At 40.9% G+C, this 25,137-nt stretch overlaps 1 protein-coding gene across 1 annotated transcript; it reads left to right on the top strand.

Annotated features, from left to right (window-relative positions):
* The first annotated feature begins 7,364 nt into the window (after nucleotides 1–7,364).
* ALX1 (ALX homeobox 1) lies at nucleotides 7,365–24,923 on the top strand. The gene is made up of 4 exons (XM_056516266.1): nucleotides 7,365–7,715; nucleotides 9,815–10,119; nucleotides 13,623–13,751; nucleotides 24,300–24,923. Exons 1-4 carry the CDS (start codon nucleotides 7,484–7,486, stop codon nucleotides 24,618–24,620), a joined length of 987 nt encoding a protein of 328 aa, XP_056372241.1. The 5' UTR covers nucleotides 7,365–7,483; the 3' UTR covers nucleotides 24,621–24,923.
* Nucleotides 24,924–25,137: the final 214 nt, after the last annotated feature.

The following is a 25,137-nucleotide window of genomic DNA, read 5'->3' as shown; positions in this document are numbered from 1 at the left end:
AGGGCGATGTGGGAAGGATTGCCCGTGCCCAGGAGAGATGCGCTGGCTGTGGTGGCAAATGGTCGAAGCAGGAGACCTGCTTTCACCTGGTGGGCACCTCCTGCCCTGCGAACAGGAGGCGATGCAAAGACTCAAGCTTTCTTAGTTCTGGCTTTACCTGATTACTTGATAACTTGAAACATTTTGTGCCTTGCCACAGCACAAACGCAAACAGAAATAAGAGAATTTCCTGCTGGGTCATGTCATCTCCTCACTGCTCATCGCTGATACATCCTAGAAAGAGCCAGCATACAGACGAACCAGGAAAAATGTCTCTTATGGTGACATATGTCGGGTATGGGTTTTGTCAGGAAAAGTGAAATATTTCGAGGCAATTTGTAATACAGTGGATTAATTTGGATTGCGCTGGGTAGAAACAAAAAGAAGACTGTCTCTTACCAAAGGCTGGGGGCTGGCTTTATTTGCCAATATCAATATTTGTGTGGAAAGCTTAAAATATGTTGTTTTTCCAAGAGTTGAAGCTTTAAAAGGGGGGAGGGAAGGAGGAGAAGGAGGCCCGTGGATGAAATATTAGCAGCATATCGGTTAACCACTAAGTTCTTTTTTGCATCCATCTAGCTTTTCCTGGGAGGAAGGGCAGAGAGTGTAAAGGCTCGGGGATAGATGCTCCTTAATTCAGGCTAGCGTTTCAAAAGATACAGGCAGCTCTCAGCAAATGACAAAATAAGGCTGAGACTGTACAGAGGCGGTGCTGAAAGACCGGAATAAAATTGCTCTGTGGCTTTCGGCATCGCTGAATTACACATTTTTAATCGCATCTAGCATACATCGCATTGGGGGGAAAAAATGCAAAAAACAGAAAAAAAAAAAGCAAGGGTTCTTTTAAACGAGGTAGCCTTGAAAACCGGCAGTCCTTGTCAAAGCAGCTCAATGCATCCATTTGTTAGTAACTCCAACTTGAACAGGCATCTATTTCTCAGACCCTGCCCCTTCTGTCTCACACCTTCCTTTACCTTCGTGCTTAGAAACCACAATGTCGACCCATATTTCATGCCTTAGAAGAAATCAATTCATCTGAGATGACAAGGCAGCCCCGCACACACTCTCCAGGCCTCTCGATACATTCAGAGCCTCGGGTCGCTCCGGTAATGTATTTTCGGAATTGTCCCAGGACCAATCAAACTGCCATCGGGGCAGGCTGGGTGACTTGCAAAGGAGCGCTTTGCTTTTCATTTGCTCCCTTGCAAAGGTACGCTAATGCTCAGTGCCCTACAGCCAGCGTCCTCCGCCATGGGAGAGCAAAAGGGGCAATTTAGGCAGAATTGTTCACTAAAAACTCACTATCAGCTACTTTGGGGGACGGCCCGCTCCTTGGAAATAAATTCCAAGGGTAAGGGTGGGAGGAGAAGCAAATGTTCACCCGTAGAAACCTAACTGCGTGCTTTTTCACGTCTAGATTTTTCTTCTAAGGCGTCTGTTTCCGTGATATGAAGAACGGTGTTTGTCTTTTGCCTCGCGAATACGTCTATAATTTGTTGGAAAACTTGGCAGAGGGGGAGGGAGAGGGGATTTGGCTTCTGAGGAGCCGCTCGGGCTGCAGGAGCCCGGCTCGGCCGAAGCCGCCAGGAGCTTTGTCCCCGGCGAGGGCGGGGGACAGCACAGAGCGACTCTGTGCTCGCCTTGCCCAGCGCCCAGAAGTCAGATCCTACTCTCAGTCCATGTGCGGCGGCGGCTCGGGGGAGTGGAGGGGAATAAATATGTTTGTCGGACCTGGGAAGCGTCTTTAGGAGCAAATCTCTTCTTTCTGATGGTTCCAAACTGCACGGAGCTTTGAGTGCCACCACCCAACTTTCAAATCCTTTCTAAAATTGATAAAGGGCTACAATAGCAGTCCGATAAAGCATAGATTAAATTCGTGTAGGATTTGTTTTTATAACACATATGTAAGTAGGATTCATTATAATTTGAACTAGATCAAGATAAGAGATTAATGCTTTTATAGAGCATCTCTGCTGAGATTTCCTATGGGGCTAAGATTAAATCAACACACTAAATATTATCTCATTCAATTTTGAGTAAAAAAAAAAAAAATAAAAAGAAAAAAGAAGTTTAAGAAGCCTCACTACCTGTTGCAAGAAGAAAATTGCTGAGGTTTGTCCAGCCCTGACAGCAATCCTGCTCTTAATGGGCTAACTTCCCCATTCACCAAATTTCTTGCCTGTCGCCTGATTATGCCTTTAAGGCACATGGAATCTTCATTTTTGCCTGTGCAGGTGTCACACAGGACATCTCCCGAGCAGCTGAGGTACTGTCAAAGCGCCAAACTGCAGGAACCGTGAAATGGTTGCTGTCGTTACGTTCGGGCTGTTCTGGGGACTAGACCTGGTAGCGTCTGAACCTCGAGCCTGGCTGGGGAAGTGGGAAAGGCTCCAGGCTCGGGCCCAGCCTAACGAGAGGTGACACCACTTTCCCTGTGCGAGGTGAGCGGGGCTCGGCAGACCCGTCCGCTGCCCACGCAGAATTAACATTAAATTACGGAGTAGAAGCGTAGTCGATTTGCTCCTACGTTTTCACTGATCTCTGAAGCTAAAGATCCCAGATTTTTGGTAAAGTCACTCCAAACAGTGTCGATTAAACATTTCCTCTCCAAACGGAAAATCTTAAAGCCGTCCACGTACACCAGAACCGATTTGTGTTTGCTCAGGTGAACAAAACCTGCCTGTTAGGAAGAAAGTTCGTTAAAAGGGGGCTTGGGTTGGGACCTTCTGCAGCCTGGCTGCGGAAATCCGAAAAACAATCTTTATTTTCAGGGATTAAAATAATGATGCTTCACATACACGTTAAAAAACCCCACCAAAAAATTAAAGCCCCCACCCCCGCCAAAAAAAAAAAAAAAAAAAAAAAAAAAAAAAAAAAAAAAAAAAAAAAAAAGAGGAAATCCAACAGTCTGCAAAACTCAACTTCTTTCAGTGTTCTTTGAGAGAAATGCACTTCTTTTTGCTGGCAATAAGAATATTTCACATGATTCTTCTCATAAACAGGATGTCTGGAAAATTATTACTCAGCCAAGCTAGATTTTGGATTGTAACTTGCAATTCGCCACATTCCACTGGGAGAGAGATATGGAGCGAGTTACAGAGTGTCTTTTTACACCTATTTTTGCTTCCGCAAGTCAGGTCAGTTCCCAGGACCGAGTGGCAGAGACCTAGAGGCTAATTTCTCAGAGGGTCTCTCTGGAGCCCATGCCCTTCTCATGCAATAAAATCGCCGTGTCTGAATATGAAGTGAGCTCCTAGGTAAAGCCTCAGCAAAGAAACCAGAAGGCTTGTGGAAATACTGAACCATTTGAGCACCTGTTTTTCAAGATAGACAGTTATCTTCGTTTTTCACACACCCTCCCCACTTTCCGCCCCGGCAGCTTTTGGGGTGCTTGATCCCATTCAAGAAAACATATATGCTTCTCTTCCTCCCCAAAACCACCCCTCAGCTGCCCCTCACTGCGGGGCCAGTCCTCCCGCGGGAACACCCAGCCCTTATCTTCATAGCTTCACCTTCCATCTCCCAGACAACTGGAGTGTGTAGAAGGAATTGAGTAGTACCCCCAAAATTCGTTTAGCCGAGTCACAGGTAGCAGGAATTTCCTCCCATTCAATCCTTAAATAAATTTTTGCTTTAACTCTTCTGGAGGGAAGAGAAGCAAGTGCTGGTGTAAAAAAATTAAAAAGTAAAAATCTTCTTTCTGTGCTACCATCCATAGTTAACCGATATTAGAAATGGGGAGGAGGGACAGTAGCGGATAGGGATTCCTGGACTTTTGAAAGGGAGATCATCGCCCGTACTGCTGCCGTTCTCACTTTATTTAAACAAATGCAAGGGTGTGAGGAGATGCCTTCAACATGCAGTAGCCCTGTTTCGGCTGGAAACTGCCGTCACGAGCAGCTGCGGCTGCAGACCCCGAAACTGGGGTCCGAACCGCAGTCGCACATTTCTCTTCCCAAATCCTTTGACTGTTCGGCAGCGAGACGTTTGAAATTGATGTGGGATCCTCGTTCCTACGCTTGATCTGTAACTTCTGATGTCAGGAAGGGAAGAAATGCCAGGACGGTGGGGGTAAGGCAGCCTGTTGTCCCCGCAGGAGAGCCCCGGCACCGCGGAGCATCCCGCCGTGTGCGCGCCCGGCTCGTCCCAGTGGACGGGCTTCCCCCAAGGAGCTCCTATGCACCGCAGGGGCGAGCTCCTTCACACCACCTCTGGCCACGAAACGTCTCTCCATCACACATAACACCCTTTCACAGAAGGTTTGGGAGATACTCCATCTCTGGAAACACAGCGGCACATCTGCATGCAGCTCTTAATAACGGGGCTGCCTGGCGGAGGGAGTAGGTCCCTGAAGAAAGATGCTTTTCAAAGCTGTCTCACCTCAGCACAGAATTTTTTTCCCTTTGCCGCCTTTTCCCCCGGGACCTGTCCAACCCCTCTCAAATGGTTTTAGCCCGCTGAAGTCAGCTTTCTGTTTTCAAGCTTTTAAGAAGAACGAATGCCATACGTGGCGCCAATTCTCCCCTAGGTTACATCTCTCCTTTCCTTTGAAGTCCGCTGAGTTGCACAGAGGTAAATGAGAGCAGAATTTGGTCCCTGGAGCTAACTGTGATGTGGAATCACTCTGATTTTTATTTATTTATTTATTATTTCCTGTTGAGGAAGGACGGATTTTAAGACCCGGTTAGAGTTGGTATCGCGCTCCGTATTTAATACTCAGGTATTTTAAGTATATATATTCACATATATATAAATATTGGCGCTAATCTCTGCGGGGAGAGCTTCGCAAAGACGGGGCGATAAGGGAGAGGAGTCCTCGCTGGGGGGAAGATGCTGCGGGAGGGTCGTGTTTTCTCAGAGGAGCAGGGGTAAAGAGCAGAGAGCGCCGCAGCCCGTCCCCGGCTCGGTCCCCAGAGGAGGCCGGCGCTTCCACGGCCCCGCGGGTCAGCCGGGGTGGCCCGACCCTCCCGGGAGGGAAGGGTGGAGGGGCTGCCGGGGTGCGGAGCAGCTCTGCGGGGAGCGAGCGCTGCCGCCGCCGCGGCTCCTCTCCGCCAGCGGGACACGGGCATCCCGCGGAGGCAGCCGCGCTCCCTCCAGCCTCCCTGGAAACTCCTGGGGGGTTTACGGTTGTAGGAGATGCTCCTTGTCCTCGGCTTTCCTGGAGTTTAATAGCTGTCTTTAGAGAGGGACATTTATTTGGATAAAAGCGGATTGCAGGCTGCAAAAACTTTGCACGTGTCTTTCATTTAAAAGACATCCAGAACTCCATTTTTTCCCTCTCCCTCTCTCTCCCTGTCTCTGTCTCACTTCCCCCCGTGTCCTCCCCCCCTTTTTTTTTTCCCTTCCCCAAGGCATTTAGTGCTTTTAAGGCACAGTTATAAACACGCTGCCGGAGTGCCAGCGCACGGAGATGCGGGGGCAGGGAGAGGATCTATTTCCCCGGGTCCGGAGCAGGCGTTGTTCCAGAAGGTGCAAGGAGGAAACGCGTCGTTTTCCATGAGAAATCCGGGGACGGGACCTGCCCTTGGAGCGGGCCCTGGGCAGGCTCCATCCCCTCTCCCGGGGCAGGCAGCGAGCTGGGCACACCGCACCTGGCCGCTCACCGCGGGCACCGCTCGTCTTGCGCGCCCCTTCGATCTCTCGTCTCCCTGGGGCTTACCGAAACATCTTCCACCTCTCCCTCCCCGCCAAAGCGACACCCCCACACCACAAAAAAAAACCCAAGTTCCCACCCCAAGTCCCCGAGCACCACCTCTGTGCTCTGTCACGACGGGGCTCCGAGCCTCCCGCAGCCCCAGCTCGGTGGTGGCAGCAGATAACCCTGGGAATCGGGACAGAGATGTGGGGGTAGCAGCCCGGTCCTGACAGATGGTAGGGAAGGGCAGATTGAGTGTGGCGGATGGTGCCCACAGCTACTCGACAGCGGTAGCTGAAAAAAACATCCCTCTACCCGCGAATATATCAAGATAGAGACCAGCTGAAGAAGGAAGGGAAGCTGCCTGCCTGGAAATATGCTGGACCCGAACTGGCCTTCCCTTCACCTTTGACTGGGTTCACAGGAAAGGTCTCTGAGCAGCTCCACAGCCCCGGCTGGCCAGGGCTGCACCGGTGCTTCAGCCACTCATTAAAGCCGCGCTTCTTCTCCCCTCCCCGCCTCGGCGGGGGAAGGGCCCACCGAATTGGGTTCTAAAATACACCCAGCAGAAAAGACAAGCGCGGGCCCACGGTGCCGAAATCCTCATCTGGAGTGACTGCCATCTCTGCTTTGCTTTACTTCACCGAGAACTCCTCTCAGGAGGAAGCGCGGAAGATCTTTTCCGTAATTCGTGCCTTTTCGAAATAGCTATCTCTCTCGCCTGTGTTTTAAATCTTATCAATGTGCGAAAGGACCAAGGAATTCAACACTTCAAAGCTCACACTTTTGGCGAAAACCACCCGCATTCCCAATATCCATAGGAATGCATGCAAATATGGCTCATTTCTTTTTACTACCGAAGACTTAAAAAAAAAAAAAAATCGAAACAAAAAAGCTTTAATTTAGAAACAGTATTGTTTTTTAATGCTAATATTTCAGGAGATTTAAAATATAGGACCATTTTAACCACTTTGCACGGACACACACAGCTCCCCAACCCCAAACACACACAAGCAGAGGCAGACTGATTGAGATCTGTTTCATAGCAGACAAATTCTCTTTTAGGCCAGTTTCTGGTGTGAGAGAGTTCTAGTTTTAAGTTTCTCTGTTTTCCATTCCCTCTACACAAACAACTGCCTATAATATTTCTTCCTCTGTTTAACTCTAGGACAAAACTTCTGAGCTGATTAATAAAGAAGGAACACCGGTTCTTAATTTTACAGCTTCAGAGAACAGGACTGCAGCTACCGACGTATCAGTCAAATCGATTAAAGAAGATCCTTTACTTGAGGGTATGTGCCCCTGAATTTACCTCGCTCTAAGCCTCTCAGGGAGCTGGGGGGAGAGGGAGGGAAGCGAGGGATTACTCCTTCCAGGATCCCTGGAGAAATGAGAATAGGTTGCAGAGGGGAAATGTCCTTTTTATTTGTCCTCCCTCCCCTCCCTCCCTTTCTCCCCTCACCCTCCCCGAATGCTTGTGTGTGTCTGTCTGAAACAAATCTGTCTGTCGAAAACGGGCCTGGAACTCCCTCCTGTGTTGGGATTAGGTCTTGGGGGACCTGGGGTGGAGTTAGACTGCTTGCTTATTTTCATATTCATTAGAAATGGGAGGTTGCACAAGAAGCCCTGCTGAGCTTCAAGATATAAGAGCAACTTCGGGTTCCCCTTTCAAGACAAGACAAATCAAAGGCTCGGAGGCAAAACAGCTCCCTAAGCACTGAACGCCTCTTCCTCCCTCCTTCCTTCCCTCCCATCCACTCGCTCTCCCTCCCTTGCTCACAGTCCAGCCGCTGTCTCAAGCAGCCTTAGATGATTATGGATTTTCTGAGCGAGAAGTTTGCCCTGAAGAGCCAGCCGAGCAAGAACAGTGACTTTTATATGGGAGCAGGAGGCAGTTTGGAGCACGTTATGGAAACTTTGGACAATGAGTCCTTTTATAGCAAAACGTCAGGCAGCAAATGCGTACAGGCCTTCAACCCTCTGCAAAGAGCTGAGCATCATGTGAGGCTGGAGAGGACATCACCCTGCCAGGACAACAACGGTGAGTCGTCATCCCGGGTTATTCCCCGTCCTGGAGATGTACGGGGGAGGGCAGGGATTCTCCCGCCCCGGGAGACCAAAGGCAGCTGCGCAGCCTTCGGATGTGGGCATGCGAGAGGCTGTCAGGTCGTAGTAAAATAACAAAAATAGTAACAATACTACTGCCGCTATAATACTACTACCACTACTATTATTAAAAATTCCTGGAGAAGGCCAGCGCCTGCTTTGAAGAGCTCTTTTCCTTTCAGCGCAGCCCTTCAGCTGCTGCCTTCCCCACCTCTCCCGGCCGGGTCCCGCAGCTCCGGCGCTCGGGCACAGCCCGCCCGGGGTCCCGGCGGGTCCCGGCGGGTCCCGGAGGGTGTGCGGGGCACAGCCGCCCCCGCTGCCCCCCGGCTCACCCTGGCCAGCCCCGGCACCCCCCGTCCGGCCCCGCTGCAGCCGCGGCGTTTTCACCCGGAGAGCTCCCGGGAAAGCATCGTCCGGACCGTCCGGGGGACCGGGCGCGGCCGCGCTCCCGAGCCAGGCGGCGAGCGGGAGGTCGCTGGGTTATCGGTGCTTCCCCCAAATATCGTCCTGCCACGGTAGCCGGGCTCTTTGCCGTGCTGCCAAATGATGCGTAAAGGTGATTCTTCCGAAAACCACGTCGGTCATCCAAAGAAAAGTGTTAAACTTTTTATCAAGGACTAAAAGTTTCTAGCTTATGGGCAAGGACGATGTAGAGTATTTTCTTCTTAGAACGTTCAAAATCTTTCCTATTATTCCAGTGATGAAAATCGCTACAGAAAAAAAAAATTAAAAATAATTTTCTATAAAAATTGGAAAACATGGTTAAGATCAGCTGCAATAAGACTAACAATATCATATGCTTTTTGAACTTCATGTAGTCGTTGAAGTATATATACTTTTTTTTGAGAAAGTTCTTTTATTTGTATGAAAAAAAATTGTGAGCTATATTGATGGATTTCTTCAAGCGTAATTTAAAAAAGAAAAACCTATATAAAATTGATTTATACTTTGGAATTTTTTTCTTAATTAGCTAATTTATTGTGTGCCTCGAGGGCTTTGGGGCATTTCCTATCTGTGTATGTGTTGATGGAAAGCATCTAAAAATTGTGTTTCATTACAATCAGCTCGAATTGAAAGAAAAGAAATTACTGAGAACGTGAGAAAATTTCAAATCCAGTTTATTATGTTACATAGCATGTTTCTAAGTTTTAATTTCTATAAAGTTTAAATATTTTTTCCCACCTTTTCCTTAGAAAAGAAAAAAAAAATTGAATTATTTAACATTACTTTTCCAGTGATGTGTGATAAGTAAAAATATTGAAAAGCAGGAAATGTTTTAATTTCTTATTAAGAAGCTGCTGCGGAATATTTCTTATCTCTATCACTCAAGTTTTACCTAAAGACAAATAGTTCCTGCAATCTTTTTACAAAGTATATTAAATGTTTTCTTTTAATAAATTAACATTTTGCAGTAGTGCCCTGTGTTTTGTAACCATAACAAACCTCATTGGGAACAATTCCACTTCATAAATCCAAAAGAAGATATATGGATTTTATTGAATTTTAAAAGTGAATTTAATTTTTGGTTTCATTTGCTTCTTGATTTGTCAGTTTACAGCTATTAAATTTCCTTCACTGTTAGTTTGTATTTTTATAGAAATAGAGGCTTTTACATTTGCTTTCAAGTTTAAAGGCACATTTGCCAATAGCTTTGTGCGTCTTCTATGAAAATCTGTTTTGTGCTAAGATTCCTTATCTGTACAACTCGAGCTGATGCTGATTTCATGGATTGTTAACTACTTTAGCAGCAGTAGCGGCAGAGTGAAAATATTCAAGTCTCTTGCAGAGTCTCCTTACGTTTTCAGACGATTATTTCAGATATAATTCTCAGTTAAAATTCAATGTGATTTAGCACTTTCATTCTATCTGTAGCTAATATTTCAAATTCCTCTTCAATGAGCTCCTACAGAAAGAACACTGCCAGGATGGAGTCTTGTTCCTTGTGAAACTGTTTTATATGAGCTCCTGAATCTAAACACCTCTCCTTCCCCCTTGATCATTTGCTAACCAGCTGTTAACCCACCCTGTACGCAGTGAACTACGGGATTACTAAAGTGGAAGGACAGCCTCTTCACACGGAGCTGAGCAGGCCCATGGACAATTGCAGCAACCTCAGGATGTCTCCGGTGAAAGGGCTGCAGGAGAAGGGGGACCTGGATGAACTTGGTGATAAGTGTGACAGCAATGTCTCCAGCAGTAAGAAGAGGAGACACAGAACAACTTTCACCAGTTTGCAGCTGGAGGAACTGGAGAAAGTATTCCAGAAAACTCACTACCCCGATGTCTATGTAAGAGAACAGCTAGCTCTGAGAACAGAGCTCACTGAGGCCAGAGTCCAGGTAGGAACCAGATTCCAGCATTTCTGTGACAAATTGTGCATGGTAGGAATGAGTAAATTGCAGTCTTGGGGATTGTACAAAAGCCTGTAAAGCTAAAGTAAACAGCTCGTTTTGCCTCATTTCTTTACGGACATGAGCTGTTATGCTGTAGTGCTAAAATAACTTGTTATTTTTTAAAATAGCTTGTGTTGCAGGTCTGAACACTTGTTTAAAGGATGAGAAAACAACATCAATAGTAAAGCTGTCTTGATCTCTTGTAGAATTCTAGGCAGTGAAATCATAAATTGTTACGTGTAGAGATCCCACTAAAGGCTTGTTGCATGTAGTTCAGACTGATGACAGTGCAGAACTCAGATGCAGAGGATTCTGTGTGTGTTATGGCATGAAAATTGCAGTCCAAAAAGCAACCAAATTCCTTTTTTCTATCCAAAGAGTGTGCAGTGAAACTGCACATACATAAACATGTGCAAATATATATTTACATCTATATTTACATAGGTATGTGTATGTGTGTGTTTTATGCCTCTATAAAACAAAGACATAATCCTTTCATCTTTTCTGTATGGAATGATCTTAGAAATGACAAAATTAGGAGGTACAATTTCTGGTGTTTAAATATTCATAACTGATGAAAAATGTTATTCTAATTTTTGGAACAAAATATAGCACATTATTTGAGTATCGAACTGTGTACAAATATGATTCATTCAGTACATGCTCATATAGTAATCTCAATAATATTTATGGCTTCTCTCTTATGGTGAGAAAAGAAGCTAAATATCCAGGAAATTCAGCCTTTCCCTTGTTTAGAGGTCTTCTGTTAGGAAAGAGTGTGAGCCACATTTTGCAAGCTTATCTTAATTTTAGATATTTTCCCTGTTCTGGTAATAATCATTAGTTCAATTTAGAGAATAACAGTCCTGTTGATTCTTACAGACTGGGATTAATTTTTTTAATTTAGTGACTTGAATATGATAACAACTTCACAACTTGTAATTAAACACATACTCACACATGCATATAAAGAAAAAGACGTCAGTGCACATGCATACAAACTGAAATTAAATCAGAAACACTTTCGGAAAGAAAGTCAGCTAATTAATTTTATAAAGAAGTGTTCTTTTCATGTCTATTCAAGCAGGTACCACATTTGCCATTGTCATCAGAAAATAGAGTCCAAAACTGTTCAGTTACATTGATGTGATATCAGCAATGTCAGTGGAATTTGTTTCAGTGGCTTTTAACTCTTTAGGCTCTGCACAATCCCTCTCCTGAATTTGGTGCAGCTTTCCGAGTATGACTTCTGTTCATTGGGATTAAGTCTTGACTTGAAAACAAGAAGGTAGCATAATGTTAAAACACTGTTTTAAGAAATACATAATTCTGGAATAAGGAGAATTACTTCAAGAACAAATTAATAGTGAGAACAGGGAGGGGAAAATTGAACTAAAGTGTGTCATCTGACTTTTTATCACATTTTTTTTCTAAGATTTAGAGGCTTCACGTGGTAAGAGTATTAAAAAGAAGTCAGTAAATGAAAAATATATGTCTATATCAGACTCTCATAGAGTATTTATTTCTATTTCATTTAAATATGTTCTTACCTTTCTTAAAAGATTACTTGCATTTCTCATATGCTAAATATGAAAGGACATGTTGCTCATTTCTGTCCAGAGTAGCAAGAGTATTCCATCACAAGATTAAGCAATTTGCAAGGCCTTACGTCATTAAAGGCAAGCATCTGGCAATTCAAGGATAACAAGCAGCAGATTTCTACATTGCTTTGTGGAGGCAAATGGTTACTTTATCTCTGCCAAGAGTAAGTTTCTAGTAAAGTGGTGTAAACAGAAACATTTTGGGGGATTGTCAAAGGAAAAAAATATGTGCCTTTTCTCATTTACTTCTATGAATTCAAGCAAATTGTTTGATTTAGTGTAGCAGAGTGATCAGCTGGATACCTTACCCACAGTTCCCTTCACCACCATTTCATCAACATCCAATTTAATATTTGTCCTGCGCGCATGCAGAGAGAGCCAACCTGAACCTAATTTATCTAAGTTGTTCTCTTTCCTGCTGCATGTCAGTTCAGTAATTGGTACCCATTTTAAGAAGATTGTCAAGGTCTTTTTCCAAGGAAAGGACTTCATGAAGAAATTTCCTTATCGCGTCCTTGATGCCTCCTGTGGAGACAGGAGATTTTTTTTTTTTGCCTTCCCTTTTCTTTTTGCTGAGCCTCAGGCATCATAAATAACACAAATTTACCACCGACGTCCCTAACAATATATGAGGAGTTCTATTCATGAGCCTTGCTTTGGTTGCTGAATCTTTTAAAAGATTTCACATACTATATCTGCCACAAGTCCTTGGGAATCAAAATGAGCAAAATTATGCTTTGGTTGCTTAAGCAGTATCAAAAGACAGTTGAGTTCTCCAAAGATCAGTGCAAGAATGAAATTATAAGCCAAACAGTGTTATTTTAAATATTCCACAATATAGAACCAGAAAATATCCCTTAAGTATCTATGAAAAGGAAGGCAGTATCTATAAAAAAAACACCATTCATGTATGTACATATAAAAATGAATTAATGATCAATTTAGCAGTTTCCTTTAAAACAAATGATGGTTCAGTTAAAAGTGTGACTTCTTAAAAAAGTCTCAGTGAACTCACACCAGAACCATAATGACTAGTTGGATATTACTCTTATATAGTGTTACTTTTCTTAGCAATCCCCTTTATTCATCAGAATAATTCCTAACCAGTCCAAACTAAAGACAAAAATAAATTATTAAGACCATGGGACAAAGTCAGTTATCAGTAGCAGAAAGAAATGGGCGTATAATATGTTTTTGATATAATACTTGATGCTCAAAATATTGCAGAATAGACCAAAGACTATAAAGAAATTTAAACATAAAATCTCAATTATTCCATAGTCTAAAGTGCAATTTTTTTGTCTTCCTTTATAAGAAACAGATACCACCTAACACCAATGTGAAAAAAAATTCACAACAGTTCAAAAACTGCCTGTGACATGGTGATTTTTTATTATCTTCTTGGCCTTTTAGCCTTCCTTATAGGAACCTTTCCTGCTGTGCAGACTACTGTGCCAACTTTTCCTGCCTTTTTATTACTGCACTTGATAAAGATTTTGGACACCTTTAGGAGGCAGATTATGGGTAGTCATAGCAAATCAGTGGGCATGGGAATTTAAGATAATAATTCTTTGCTTGCTACAGACATCTTTTTCAGGTTTTTGTTTGTTTTTTTTAGATAATATAAATGAAACAATATGTACATTTAAAGCAGCCAGCAATAAGTTAAGCAGCTGTGGCATTTGCAAGATTGAAACAGTAAAAAATTAATTTTCAGGTGGAGAACTTCTCTTTTACAAATAAACAGAAATTTTCATAGCCACTGTCCAAAATCTCTGATTTTCTTAAAACCCTTTGAACAGTATATAATCTTGTTTACCCTGATGACTCTTTCCTTGTATACTTTAGGTTTGGTTCCAGAATCGAAGAGCAAAATGGAGAAAAAGAGAACGTTATGGTCAGATCCAGCAAGCTAAGAGCCACTTTGCTGCCACCTATGATATATCTGTTCTTCCAAGGACTGACAGCTACCCTCAGGTATGGTAAAGACCAAGCAGTACTTTGGTTCTACCTTTGGCAGCTGTCTTAATAACTCTGGTTTTGTGTACTTTGCTAAGATGAGGTATAAGCTCTCTGATCTCTAGAGAGCTTCTGTTTGATGTGTTAAATACGCACCATTTCTTTATGGATCTCAGCAGACCATTAAATAGAGCAAGTTTCCTACTAGCATGAAACTGTAATATAGCCATGTAGAGTTAGAGCTGAATGTGTATTGCTGGGGGAGAGAGGCAGAGGGAGAGACAGCACTCTCAGACAGTTGCAACTGGTTTAATTTGGTTTTTTCCTTTTCAGTTCCCTAGTAGTAAATAGTAAGGTATACTGCGTAATAAGGTTGTAATCTTCTGTCTCTGTTCTCCAGCCCTTTGGTTTACTGCTTTGCCTCACTCTTTGCTTTTGTTTGTCTCTTTGCTTGTTTTAGCACATTGAATATTTTTGTTCTGGAGCCATTTTTTCCATGTCTCTGGCTTCACATTGCTTTTGCCACATAATTAATTAAAAAAAGAACCTCGCAAAGCAAAAAATCTTGCACGGTTCCCTTCCACTACTGGTGTTCTTGTGCTCTTCAGCTTCACTAGGTAGCAGGGTCTCTGCCAACCTTAAGAATATGCTCATATTCTATGTGAGCTTGCTTTGGTCGTGCTCTAAATTGGCTGAATGAAGAGTTCCTCTGGGTCAGGGAAGAGTGGCTGGAAACTGACCCAGCAGAGAAGGGCCCCTGGGTGCTGAACATGGGCCAGCATGTGCTCAGGTGGCCAAGGAGCCCAGTGGCATCCTGGCCTGGGGTTGTCCCTCTGTGCTTGGCACTGGTGAGGCCACACTTCAAACCCTGTGTCCAGTTCTGGGCCCCTCACCGTGAGAAGGACATTGAGGGACTGGAGCACAAGTAAGATGAGGAGCAGCTGAGGGAGCTGGGCTTTTTTGCCTGGAGAAATGGGGGTGCAGGGGTGACCTTATCAAACTCTACAGCTGCAGGAAATGAGATTGTAGCTAGGTGGGCCTTGGTCTCTTCTCCCAGGGAACAAGTGACAGGTCAGGAGGTCACAACCTCAAGCTGAGCCAGGGGAGGTTCAGGTCAGACGCCAGGAGGATTTTTTTCACTGAAATGGTGGTTAAGCATTGGAGTGATGGAGTCACCATCCCTGGAAATGTTCAAGAATTGACTGGAAATAGCAATTAGTGCTATGCTTTAGTTGGCATGGCAGTGTTTGGTCAAATGTTGGACCTGATGGTCTTGGAGGTCTTTTTCAATCTTAGTGATTCTATAAATGTGGTTAGCTAAGAACCAGGGGTGTTTGGCTCGTGTGCAATATACCCAGTTTAACGTGCTTTACCTCTGAAGAGGTTGTGTATTACTAGGTTTGGTGCCTGGGCCAGAGCTGCCTTGTGTTCCAGCAGCTCAGAACACGGACACAACCATTTGAGCTGGTGTGTAAGTCTGTCCAGTTTTGTTTTAAAATGTAGCAGGGCAATAACCCAGATTGCATTAGCAACCACTGCATGACTGTGTTTAGGCAGGTGGACACAATCTTAGGTAGCCCCAGGTAGATTCACAAAGACATAGATATGCATTCACTCAGAGATCTCATTCAAGGTGGTTGACTCTCCTTTGAAGGTCTTTCTGACTTTCTGATAGCAACAAGTGATACAAGGAACAGAGCTGAAACTGGGATTTCTAGACTGAATTTGTGTCTGCCAGCTTATCTTGCATTTTTAGTAGGATTCCATTTACACATTTTCCTAAGTGATAAAATTTTCATTAATATAAGATAATGGAATAATATAAGTAATTGGTAAGCACTTAAAATGATTGTCCTAAAATTAATGTTCTTCAAAAATCCCACATTTTTAAACTATATGATATTTTCTATAAAATTCTAACCCGATAAATTATTTATTCTGTACTTTCATATTGTTAAAAAGACTAATTCACTGCATTTCTGTTTATACTTTTGTCAAAAAATATCTGCTAGACATACGACACAACTAAGCTTCAGCCTGACAAATATTTCCATCACTAATTAATAGATTCTGAAAACCAGAAGATGGAATGCAAATGCTGGTCCCATAATCTTAGATCAAGCATCTCTAAGATGTGTAGAAATACAAAACATGTACTCATTCACAAACAACAATGTGACGTGCTCCCCTACAACCACAGACTCCAGTGAGAATGCCTGAGACAATGAAAATCTGTTTTAAAAACACAGTGACTACTAACATCATTGCATTAAAATCTTTTGAACTAGATGTCCATTAAGTGTTTCACTTACGGAAAATAAATGTACTGTGCCTGGCTTGCTATAAATTCATCAATTTATCCCGCAACTCAGGCAGAAAAGGTATTTAAATGTCTTTTATTTTAATGTTATAAATTGATTTCCCCAACAATTCCTTTATTTCATTGTAGTTAATGTAAGGAAATAAAACAAATATCCTTTTTTCCTTTACTTTTATTCTCATACCACCACCACAGGCACTTCTCTTGTGACAATGAAATAGAAAAATATTAGACAAACTATACCATGCTTTTAAATAAATAATTTTTCTTGTGGATTGTGGAACAAGGATCACTAGAGCTTATTTAAGAACCAACACGGAGAAAAACAGACTCCCTGTTGCGGGAAAAAAAATGGTTGAATGTTGAAAAATGATGAAATCAAGCTGAGAAATTTGCAGCTTTATGGCAGAAAGAGCAGGAACAAGCATGAATTTCTGGTGTGCATTATAAGGATTTGCAGCCTGCAGATTTTCTGTTTTGAGTCCAGCCATGGATATGTTGAGAAAACACATCTATGTTGCATTCCAGCAGCAGCATCAGTCTCTTGCAGTCAACAGAGGTGTCGTGGAGACTTCTGCTAAAGTCTCTTCAGCAATTATTTTCATCAAATACAAATTAAGAACTTAATGCTGCTATGCATTGTGCTAATAAACCTGAAAGGTTTTTTCCATTTCAGACAGAAGGTTGGCTCTGAATCAGAGAAAAGTTGAGGTTGGGAGTGACATCTGAAGGTGGTCTGGTCCAACACCTGTCTCTGTAATCCAGTCTAATTTTGCTATTAAATTCCACATCTTTATCTTCACAATAATAAAAATTTAGATTTTTTTGTAGATCATAATTCTTTGCATTGCTCTGTCAGTCTAACCTTAATTATTTTTACAGTATATTGAGTTTAGATTTTTTTTTTTTTTAAATTGCTCGTCTACCTGCCAAGAAATTGAATATCTCCTAAACTGGCCAATTCTGCATGCATGTATTTTCCATTAATTATACTGGGTTACATAGGAGGGCAGTTTTTACAATATTCTAGAACAATTATCTGTTATTCAGGTTTGTTTTTTTTCAAGGCTTTAACAACAATATACTGAAAATAAGGTTTTTCTAGGAAAATTTTATGCACAGTGATTTTCATTCATTTTGGTAAAAGTTCTCAGTTTCATTAGTTTCAGTGTTTGAATTTCAAGGTTCTCTTGCAGATGCAACACATTTTGGTCTAAGTCATCTTAAGTGTACTCAGAAAAACATATCCTAGACAGCTTTAGCTTAACTAGCAACATCCTACTGATGATGTGAAAGTGAGGGTGGAACATCTTAACATCTGTGGGGAAATGAAAAAACTTCCTTTCATGGGGAAGTTTACTTCGTTTCACTGGAGTGAACGTTAGTAAACAAGCCATATTTAATTTGGTCACTTAAATACAGTGTAGAGTGTTGTTAAATATGTCTCTGGATATTGGAGGAACTGTTGAAGTGTGGATGAAAAGGATTTAAAAGAAGGATCCATCCTTCATTTTAGGCAGCCATGGTCAGATAAGTATTAGACATTTGTATTTAGGAAACTTAACCCAAGGGACTTTTATTCCAGATATGCATTCCCTTGACAGCTGTCAAAAGTCTGATCAATTAAATTTTTTATTCCTAAAACATAAGATGTAAAATAAGTAAGATGATCTCTAAATATTTTTTATTCTGATACTTGGTTCAGCTGCAGTCATCTGTAGTTATCTTACACATATGTATAGATGGTATGTTGAAAAATGAACTATAGAAAGCCTCTTTAGCTTTGTTCTTCTCTTACCTTATTTGTCTTTATCTGACTCCTGACACTGTGTTAATGGGAGGGCTCCTGTTACAAGGGGTATTTGATCTCATCAGATTCAATGATTACCTATGAGAACTAACAAGAAAGCCTGAGACAAAATTTAGTTTTACCCCTTCCTTATTTACGTACACAAGAACCTATATTACACAGACTTCCAGCTTTCCCTGTATAAATCAAATTGGGAAAGATATTATCTTTATAAAAAAGTGCATCAGTATGTAAATAAACACTGCATCATTGAAAAGCAGATAAAAAGGTCAACATTTTTCTCTCACCTAGGCTCTTTCCTTTCTTTGTGTCTTTCCTCCTCCTTGTTCTTTGAATTATATTCTTTTGTTGTATTTTTTCTTCTAAGTTCTTTTAAAAGGATTAATTTTGTCACACCACTCTACCTTCCCTCTTATTATAGTATATAAAATGTTTAGGTGTTTTAAAAATTTTCTTGAAAATGCAGGCAAGACTTGGGTAGGATAGAATTTAATGTTTTGTTTTAATTGAAAAGACCCAACCTAGCACAGGTGGGAATCCTAAGAAAACAAAACCTTTTCAAAAATGGGGAACAGAAATGATATAGAAGGTGTAGAAAGAAAGGAAAATGTTGAAATCTCAGAAATAGAAGGAAAAGGCTGAAGTTTGCATTCCATCCACCAGAAAGATAAATCAAATTAATATGTTGAACAGCATGGCATCACATGATGTGTTGGCAGTCAAAGAGTGTAGAAATGGTATCAGCATACATGTGTTAAATACTAAGTCCTTGGATCATCATTATAGTTTGCTCTAGCCTCAGTACATATGGCTAATCCTCATTAGCAATAATCAAAGTTACATGCTCCAATTAAGTGTTCATATGGAATGTATTAGACACCACATGTTATATGACTTAAAATTTCTTTTAACTGTAGTAGACATATAAATGACAGTTAATCACAATGGTTCATTAAGGCCATGGGTGCACTGATTAAGCATGAGTAGCTGTGGCAGACATATCTGAGCTAGTTTCAAAGAAGTTTTATCACACACTCATGCTGTCTAGCTGTGGCAGCAAGGAGCCCAGGCTGAGCCACCACCTTCATGGTGTGTGTCTTGCTGCATGTGTGCTCACTTGCCTTGCTGTGGCTGATCTTCCAACAAGAGTGAAGTGACACTTCTAATCTTTCTGGGTGGTGTCTGTTCCACACAGAGTAGCTTATGCACTGCACTTTTATTTTTTCTTGGTAATAAAGTAGTAAACCACCACTGTATGTGGTCCTTCTCATACTCTCAACATTCAGTTTGTTGCTATGTGGTTGGTTTTTTTTTTGTGAAACTTGTATTTCTTTAAGTGTGAGTGGCTTTGCTGGGACGTAATTATACAGAAAATTCTTCTTTTTTTTCTAAGATACACACAATTTTTAATAGTATTTTTCAAAGTAGTAAGTATTGTCTTTAACTGCATCATAGAGCTGAAATATAATTAATCCATATGGTAACTGGCCTTGAGTTTGCAGTAGGGAGAATTTACAGTTTATAAAGCATCTCATACAGGAATGAAAGCTTGATGACTTTTCAAATCCCACATTATTTTGAAGTTAGCAAACTTGTTTAAGTGTGGAATCTAGTGGTCAGATTTCTATTTAGTTCACCATGTGTAAGCCAAATGTGGACTGAAGGCATCTATCACATATTTTAAATCTGTGTCATTACACCTCTCGCTAACATGAGCTAATTAACATTTAATTTAATCTGAAAATTGTGTGCTGCATCTCTCTCATACATAAGCCCAATGCAGTACAGGTGATCTTCCATGTGCACTTACCCAACAGCTCCTACAAAATAATCACAAATTAAACACTGAGAAGTGTTCTGTTTAGGTGTAAATGTAAAGATACAGTGAGAGAGGTGAAGCACTGGGACAAGTTGCCCTTAGAAATTAATGAACCTTGCAGCTGGAGTGACTCAAAACATGGCTGGATGGGGCTTGAGTAACCTTATCTAAATTTGAGAGTAGCTGCAAGCAAGGGTTTAGAAAAATTATCCCAGAGGCTCTTATCCATTTAAATTATTCTGAGAATCTATAAACTTAAGAGGTACAGGCAAATTTCCACCAGTATTTTGGATGTTCTAAAGAGGCACTCTTCAGATAAAAAAAAATATGGAAAGTTACAGACCAAATTAATTGTGCTGATGGACTAGATCAACAAGAGTTACAAGTTGTGAACTAGTAGTTTTGAGCAGTTTAACTGCAACTTAATCCCCCAAAAGCAGCTCCTTGTGGTAGCAGAGATTTGATATTTTCTGGCAGTGCAAGGAGAGCAGTGACAAAAGTTTAGCAAATCAGTCTGACATTCACATGTTTTCTATAATTACATAAATTCTTAACTTCATTTAGTGTCACTCTTGTTTTCACAGAATAAATGTGTAGTTTCCAATTACTTACTATGGTAATTATAATAGCATTCAGCACATATAGCAACTATTATGTAATATAACAATAACATCTCTAGAGATCTTAAAAGATTAGAATTTTGTTTCCCATATGAAGCACTAAAATAAGTGCACTCAAATAGAACTGTGTATGCTCACAGGGGTGTCTGCTGGAGACAGTCTCTAGTCTGGATAGGCAGGTGACTGAAATAAGATGAGTCAAGAGTTTGGTGATGAGTGAATAAAGCCAGGGAAGTGATAGTAAAACACCCAGAAAAATTTGATATTTGAGTTTATGTGATTTCTCCAGGTGCTGCATAAAAAGGCTGAAGCTCAGGGAGTTGAAAGTTTAACAGAAAAAAAGCAATGGCACCAAGTGGGATGACCAATTACCTCAGCTCATTTTCCTCTGCAGTGTCTAACAGAAGGTCATGTGCCTAGGAAATTATATCATAACCATGTTAACAACCATAATTCTCCAGTTATGTTCTTGTCACAGCTATGAAATCCTATTTCTTTTTCTATCAGGAAGGGGGTGTGTGCATGTGTATGTGTGTATAAAACATACAGTAGGTAAATATATTGAAGGGCTCTGGTAATTTCATGGTAACCACAAGAGCAAAGCTCATGTTGTTTGTGATGTTAACAGAAACCAGAGATGTGCTGTATGTATGGCCTCATTCACAGTCTCTGAATTGCCTTTTATATAGTTCATGGATCACACAAGATTTTAAGAGGAAAAATATTTTCTTTAAATTCATGTACATAATGTTGCTTTTCCTTCTAACATACCAGAAGAAGGTCTGATCATTTTGAGTTATTGTGAAACATTACTGTATTTATTTTTAATACAGGAATACCTTCTGCACCTAAATTTCACTACAAGATATTTATGTTGTAAATCCTTGTAAAGATATAAAAATTTAATAGCAAATGTGAAGTCACTCAACCAACTAAAATGAATAGAAAATTGATATGATTGAAACATTATTTTGGAAAGCATAACTGCCTCATGAGAGAAGATGTAAAGCTTTCCTGAAGTCTTGTGGCATTCCTAAAGTTAAGTTTCATAATTTGGATTCCTTTCTCCAAGGAAGAAACTTAGGGCACTCCTTTAAAAGTTTTAGAAATTAATAGCTTGTTCACATATTTCCTTAAAAAGACATTGGCATATTTTAGGATTTGTGGCTGAATTATGTTCTCATTTACACCTGTGCAATCTCACTGAACCTAAATTGAAAGAGATTTGTCTAGGATAAAAATATCAGGAAAATTGGTGGTACTAAACTTAGTTTACTGCAAACCAAACTACTCGAAATATGGGAAGAAAGAGTGATTTTGTGATTCCTCCAGACCACATAGGTTATTGGGCACTTTCTAGCTGAGCCTCTGAATCTTTTGAAGACTTCCCACCATGACTGTATTAAAGGCAAATTTGTTCATGTTTGTATTTAATTTTTTCTTTTAATTCCTCCCATAATTATATCTGTGCTGCCTGGGTGACTGCAGCATTTGGTACAGCATTCCTTAGAAAGAAATTTCAGTAAGTCACATAAATAAGACTTTGTGGCATGGAAGTTAGATTTGGAGATTATGAGCTCCTTCAGAAATAGCTCGTGTATTAGACACTGGGTAGATTAACAAGTTTCTCCCTGGGGAAATTTGTCTGATTATAAGTCAAACCTGGCTCAGGTAAGTTAATTAAGGAGTAATAAGGAAGCTGGGAATGATATCAAACTAGAGAGTCTCCCATGGGCTGAAGTTTGAGTCTTCTGAAAAGTGATTATGGGACGAGGCAACTGGAAAGTTCTGAAACTCTTTTTAGATTTCCTCATATAGACTTCAGGAGGCCCAAAAGAAGGACAAAAGATCTTCCATATCCTTTTTCAGACTCTTTACTCCCTCCATTGCCTCCCAGCAGACCCCCTAAAATATGCAGGAGCAGAAGCCTGAGGTGTGCCCATCCATGTGGGTGTATGTGTGTGCCTGGAAAGGCACGTCCATGAGTGTCCCATCCATTGGCCAGGAAATCTCAGATTGGCCAGCCAAAACCACTGCAATGTGCAGCTGTAACTACACTCATGCATGTCTGTGTAAACAGCTGAGCAGACCCTGAGTTTGGGGAGAGGTGTTTCTATCGAGATTTGCCCCCAGGCTTTTGCAGGAAACCAAAATGGAGCATCTATTGGATTATTTTTCTCCTGCTGGAATTCCCAAGGAGCCCAGATTAGTTTGTCAGCTCCTGATGATCTTGCTAATACAACTGTTTAAAATATTAACTTTTAAAATAAGACTATTTCATCCTTCCTATCTGCACTAGATCTCAGCTAGATGAGTTCAGTGAACCATGATTTATCGCTTTAGCTTGTTGGTGGTTTGGTATGTGCTGTTGCAAAGTGATAGGACAATGGGAGAAAACACAACTCATCAGCCTTAGAAACATATTTTCATTCTGTGTGTGCATATGTGTGTCTCTGTCATAATTCATTACTTCCCCTGACCTCTACTTTGACAGGAAAATATCACTCAGCTAGAGAGATAACCTTTCTATCTTAAAGTCAAAATTCCTTTGTCTGTGGATTTGGAATGTGAATGTAATATTAAGTTTGAAGTGGGAATTCACTTTTCAGTGTTAGCTGAAGAGTAATTGAGTTGCTCCAACATATCACAGAGAACAAAGACACGTGGGCTCAATCTCAGTGCATCAGGGCAAGGATACACTGAACAGACAACAGATGTTTAGAGTGAAGACAAATTTAGCAAAGGAAAACAAATAGGAAAGGATATAGTTACTGGCTGACAAGATCTGTACTGTGAACGGGGACTAAAAATGTCTTGCCTGATGTTATTTGTGCATTAAAAATAATCAGCATTCAGGAAAGATATATAGGTAAAAGTGGGGAAGACATTTAAAGCTGTATATTATATAATGGTGTGTGCAAATGAGGAATGACCGAGGAAGTCTGAGTATGTCAGAAATTATACCATATTAATGTAGTACTGGTAGAGAGAGAGAGTTTGGAAAAACAGGACAGTTGCTGAGTGTGAAGTTTGATCAAATCAAAGTGACTAGAACAGGAATGAAAGACCATGCAGTCTGAGATAACAAAAAGAGCTGACTTGTCTTCAGTCTTAAAAATCTTCCTGTCTGTTCATCTAGTAAAAAACAAGTGAAAAATACCTATCCATAAATAGCATCTATACATAGATGGTACAAGGCCTGAGACTCAGAATGAAGCTTTAAGTGACTGCCAAGTATAGAAAGCATTATACATCAAAGCTTGAATACATGGTTGCTCCAGACATTGCTGGTAACCACTAAGTTTGTTTCCTAGTCTGTCATGCAATGTTTTCCAGGGATGGACAATGCAGCTTAAGGCTGAATGCTGAAACAGAAATACCCTCAAACTATAATTTCACATAAAAAATCTTGAAAAGAAATTTTATGTCAAATCTATCTTTGAAACAAATTTAAGACAAGTCTTGAATGTATTATTAGCAATTCCTGTGTTTTAGGGTTTCATTTGTTTTAAAGTAATTACGCAAGGCTTCTCATTATTAAATTTTTCAAATAGTTGTTGGGCTTTGCCTCTTGAGAAATCTGAATTGCTTTCTTTCGTTCACCCTTTTCTAATGAGGAGAAGCATTTATATTGAAAACAATCTATGTTCTTGACACCTTTTCTCTGGTGTCGGTTGTGTGCCTCTATTCACTTTATTGACTGGCTGGCTGATGGCATCCTGGGGTTCTACACTAGACATCATATATGGAGCTACAGAACAAATGGATGACAAAGCAAGGAACATGACTCATCAGCCCTTGCTCTTAAGAGAACAATCTCGTATTTTGACTCGTGATCTCCTCACACAATTTTCTAGTATGGTTGCAGAGAACTTGTTAAATGCTTCTTGCTTGTTTCAGAGGAGAACTAATTATGTGTGAATAAAGCAAACCAAGCATTGCAGAAAACAAAAGCTGAACTCTCTAAGTTTAATTGCATTCATTTTATATGTTCCAGATTCAGAACAATCTGTGGGCAGGGAATGCGGCCAGTGGTTCTGTGGTCACCTCCTGCATGCTGCCACGAGATACGTCCTCCTGTATGACACCTTACTCCCATTCACCCCGGACAGATTCTGGCTACACAGGCTTTTCAAACCACCAGAATCAATTCAGCCACATGCCCCTCAACAATTTTTTCACTGACTCGTTGCTTTCTGGGGCAACCAATGGACATGCTTTTGAAACCAAGCCAGAGTTTGAAAGAAGGTCCTCCAGCATTGCAGTCCTACGGATGAAAGCCAAAGAGCATGCTGCCAATATTTCTTGGGCCATGTAATATAGCAATACCCTCTCTCAATTTCTTTTTTTTTTTTAAATTTTTTTTTTAAAGCAAACTAAAACCATTTTTATTTCCCATATTTAAAGGGAACAAAAATAAGCTGCTGTGTGTGGAATGCTAGAAATCACAATATACACGATGTCTGCTTAAAGAAATGCAATATAATATTTAAAAATAAACTGAGAATAAACCAAATAGATTTACCATGCATCAAGCTCAACAAGCCCTCTTTGTTTTGCTTTTTATATATGTTTTGTTGTACCAGTTGATGAAATATGATTATAGAACCTGCAAAAGAAAAAAAAAATAAAACTACTAAGCAAATGTGTCTACTCTATGTTTTTTAGCAGTCCTGTGTAAAAAATGATGCTTTACAAATGAATACTTCATAAAGGAACAACTTGGTAAAAGATAATAAATTTATTATACTAAACCCATGATGTAAATCTCTAAGCACACCACGCAAAGAAGGAAATATATGACCATTCATGTTGTCGGTAGAATTTGTAGACTG

This window comes from Oenanthe melanoleuca, chromosome 1A (genome assembly GCF_029582105.1).
Source record: "Oenanthe melanoleuca isolate GR-GAL-2019-014 chromosome 1A, OMel1.0, whole genome shotgun sequence".
NCBI classification, from domain to species: domain Eukaryota; kingdom Metazoa; phylum Chordata; class Aves; order Passeriformes; family Muscicapidae; genus Oenanthe; species Oenanthe melanoleuca.
Note: the sequence above shows the minus strand (reverse complement) of the source record. Positions and strands in the feature narration are given on the sequence as shown.

Bases quoted from the DNA above. Each gene is read 5' to 3' on its own strand.
- ALX1 (XM_056516266.1), top strand. From the start codon at position 7,484: ATGATTATGGATTTTCTGAGCGAGAAGTTTGCCCTGAAGAGCCAGCCG. The intron at 7,716-9,814 runs GTGAGTCGTCAT...CCCTGTACGCAG, and splicing joins ACCCTGCCAGGACAACAACG to TGAACTACGGGATTACTAAA. The intron at 10,120-13,622 runs GTAGGAACCAGA...TGTATACTTTAG, and splicing joins TCACTGAGGCCAGAGTCCAG to GTTTGGTTCCAGAATCGAAG.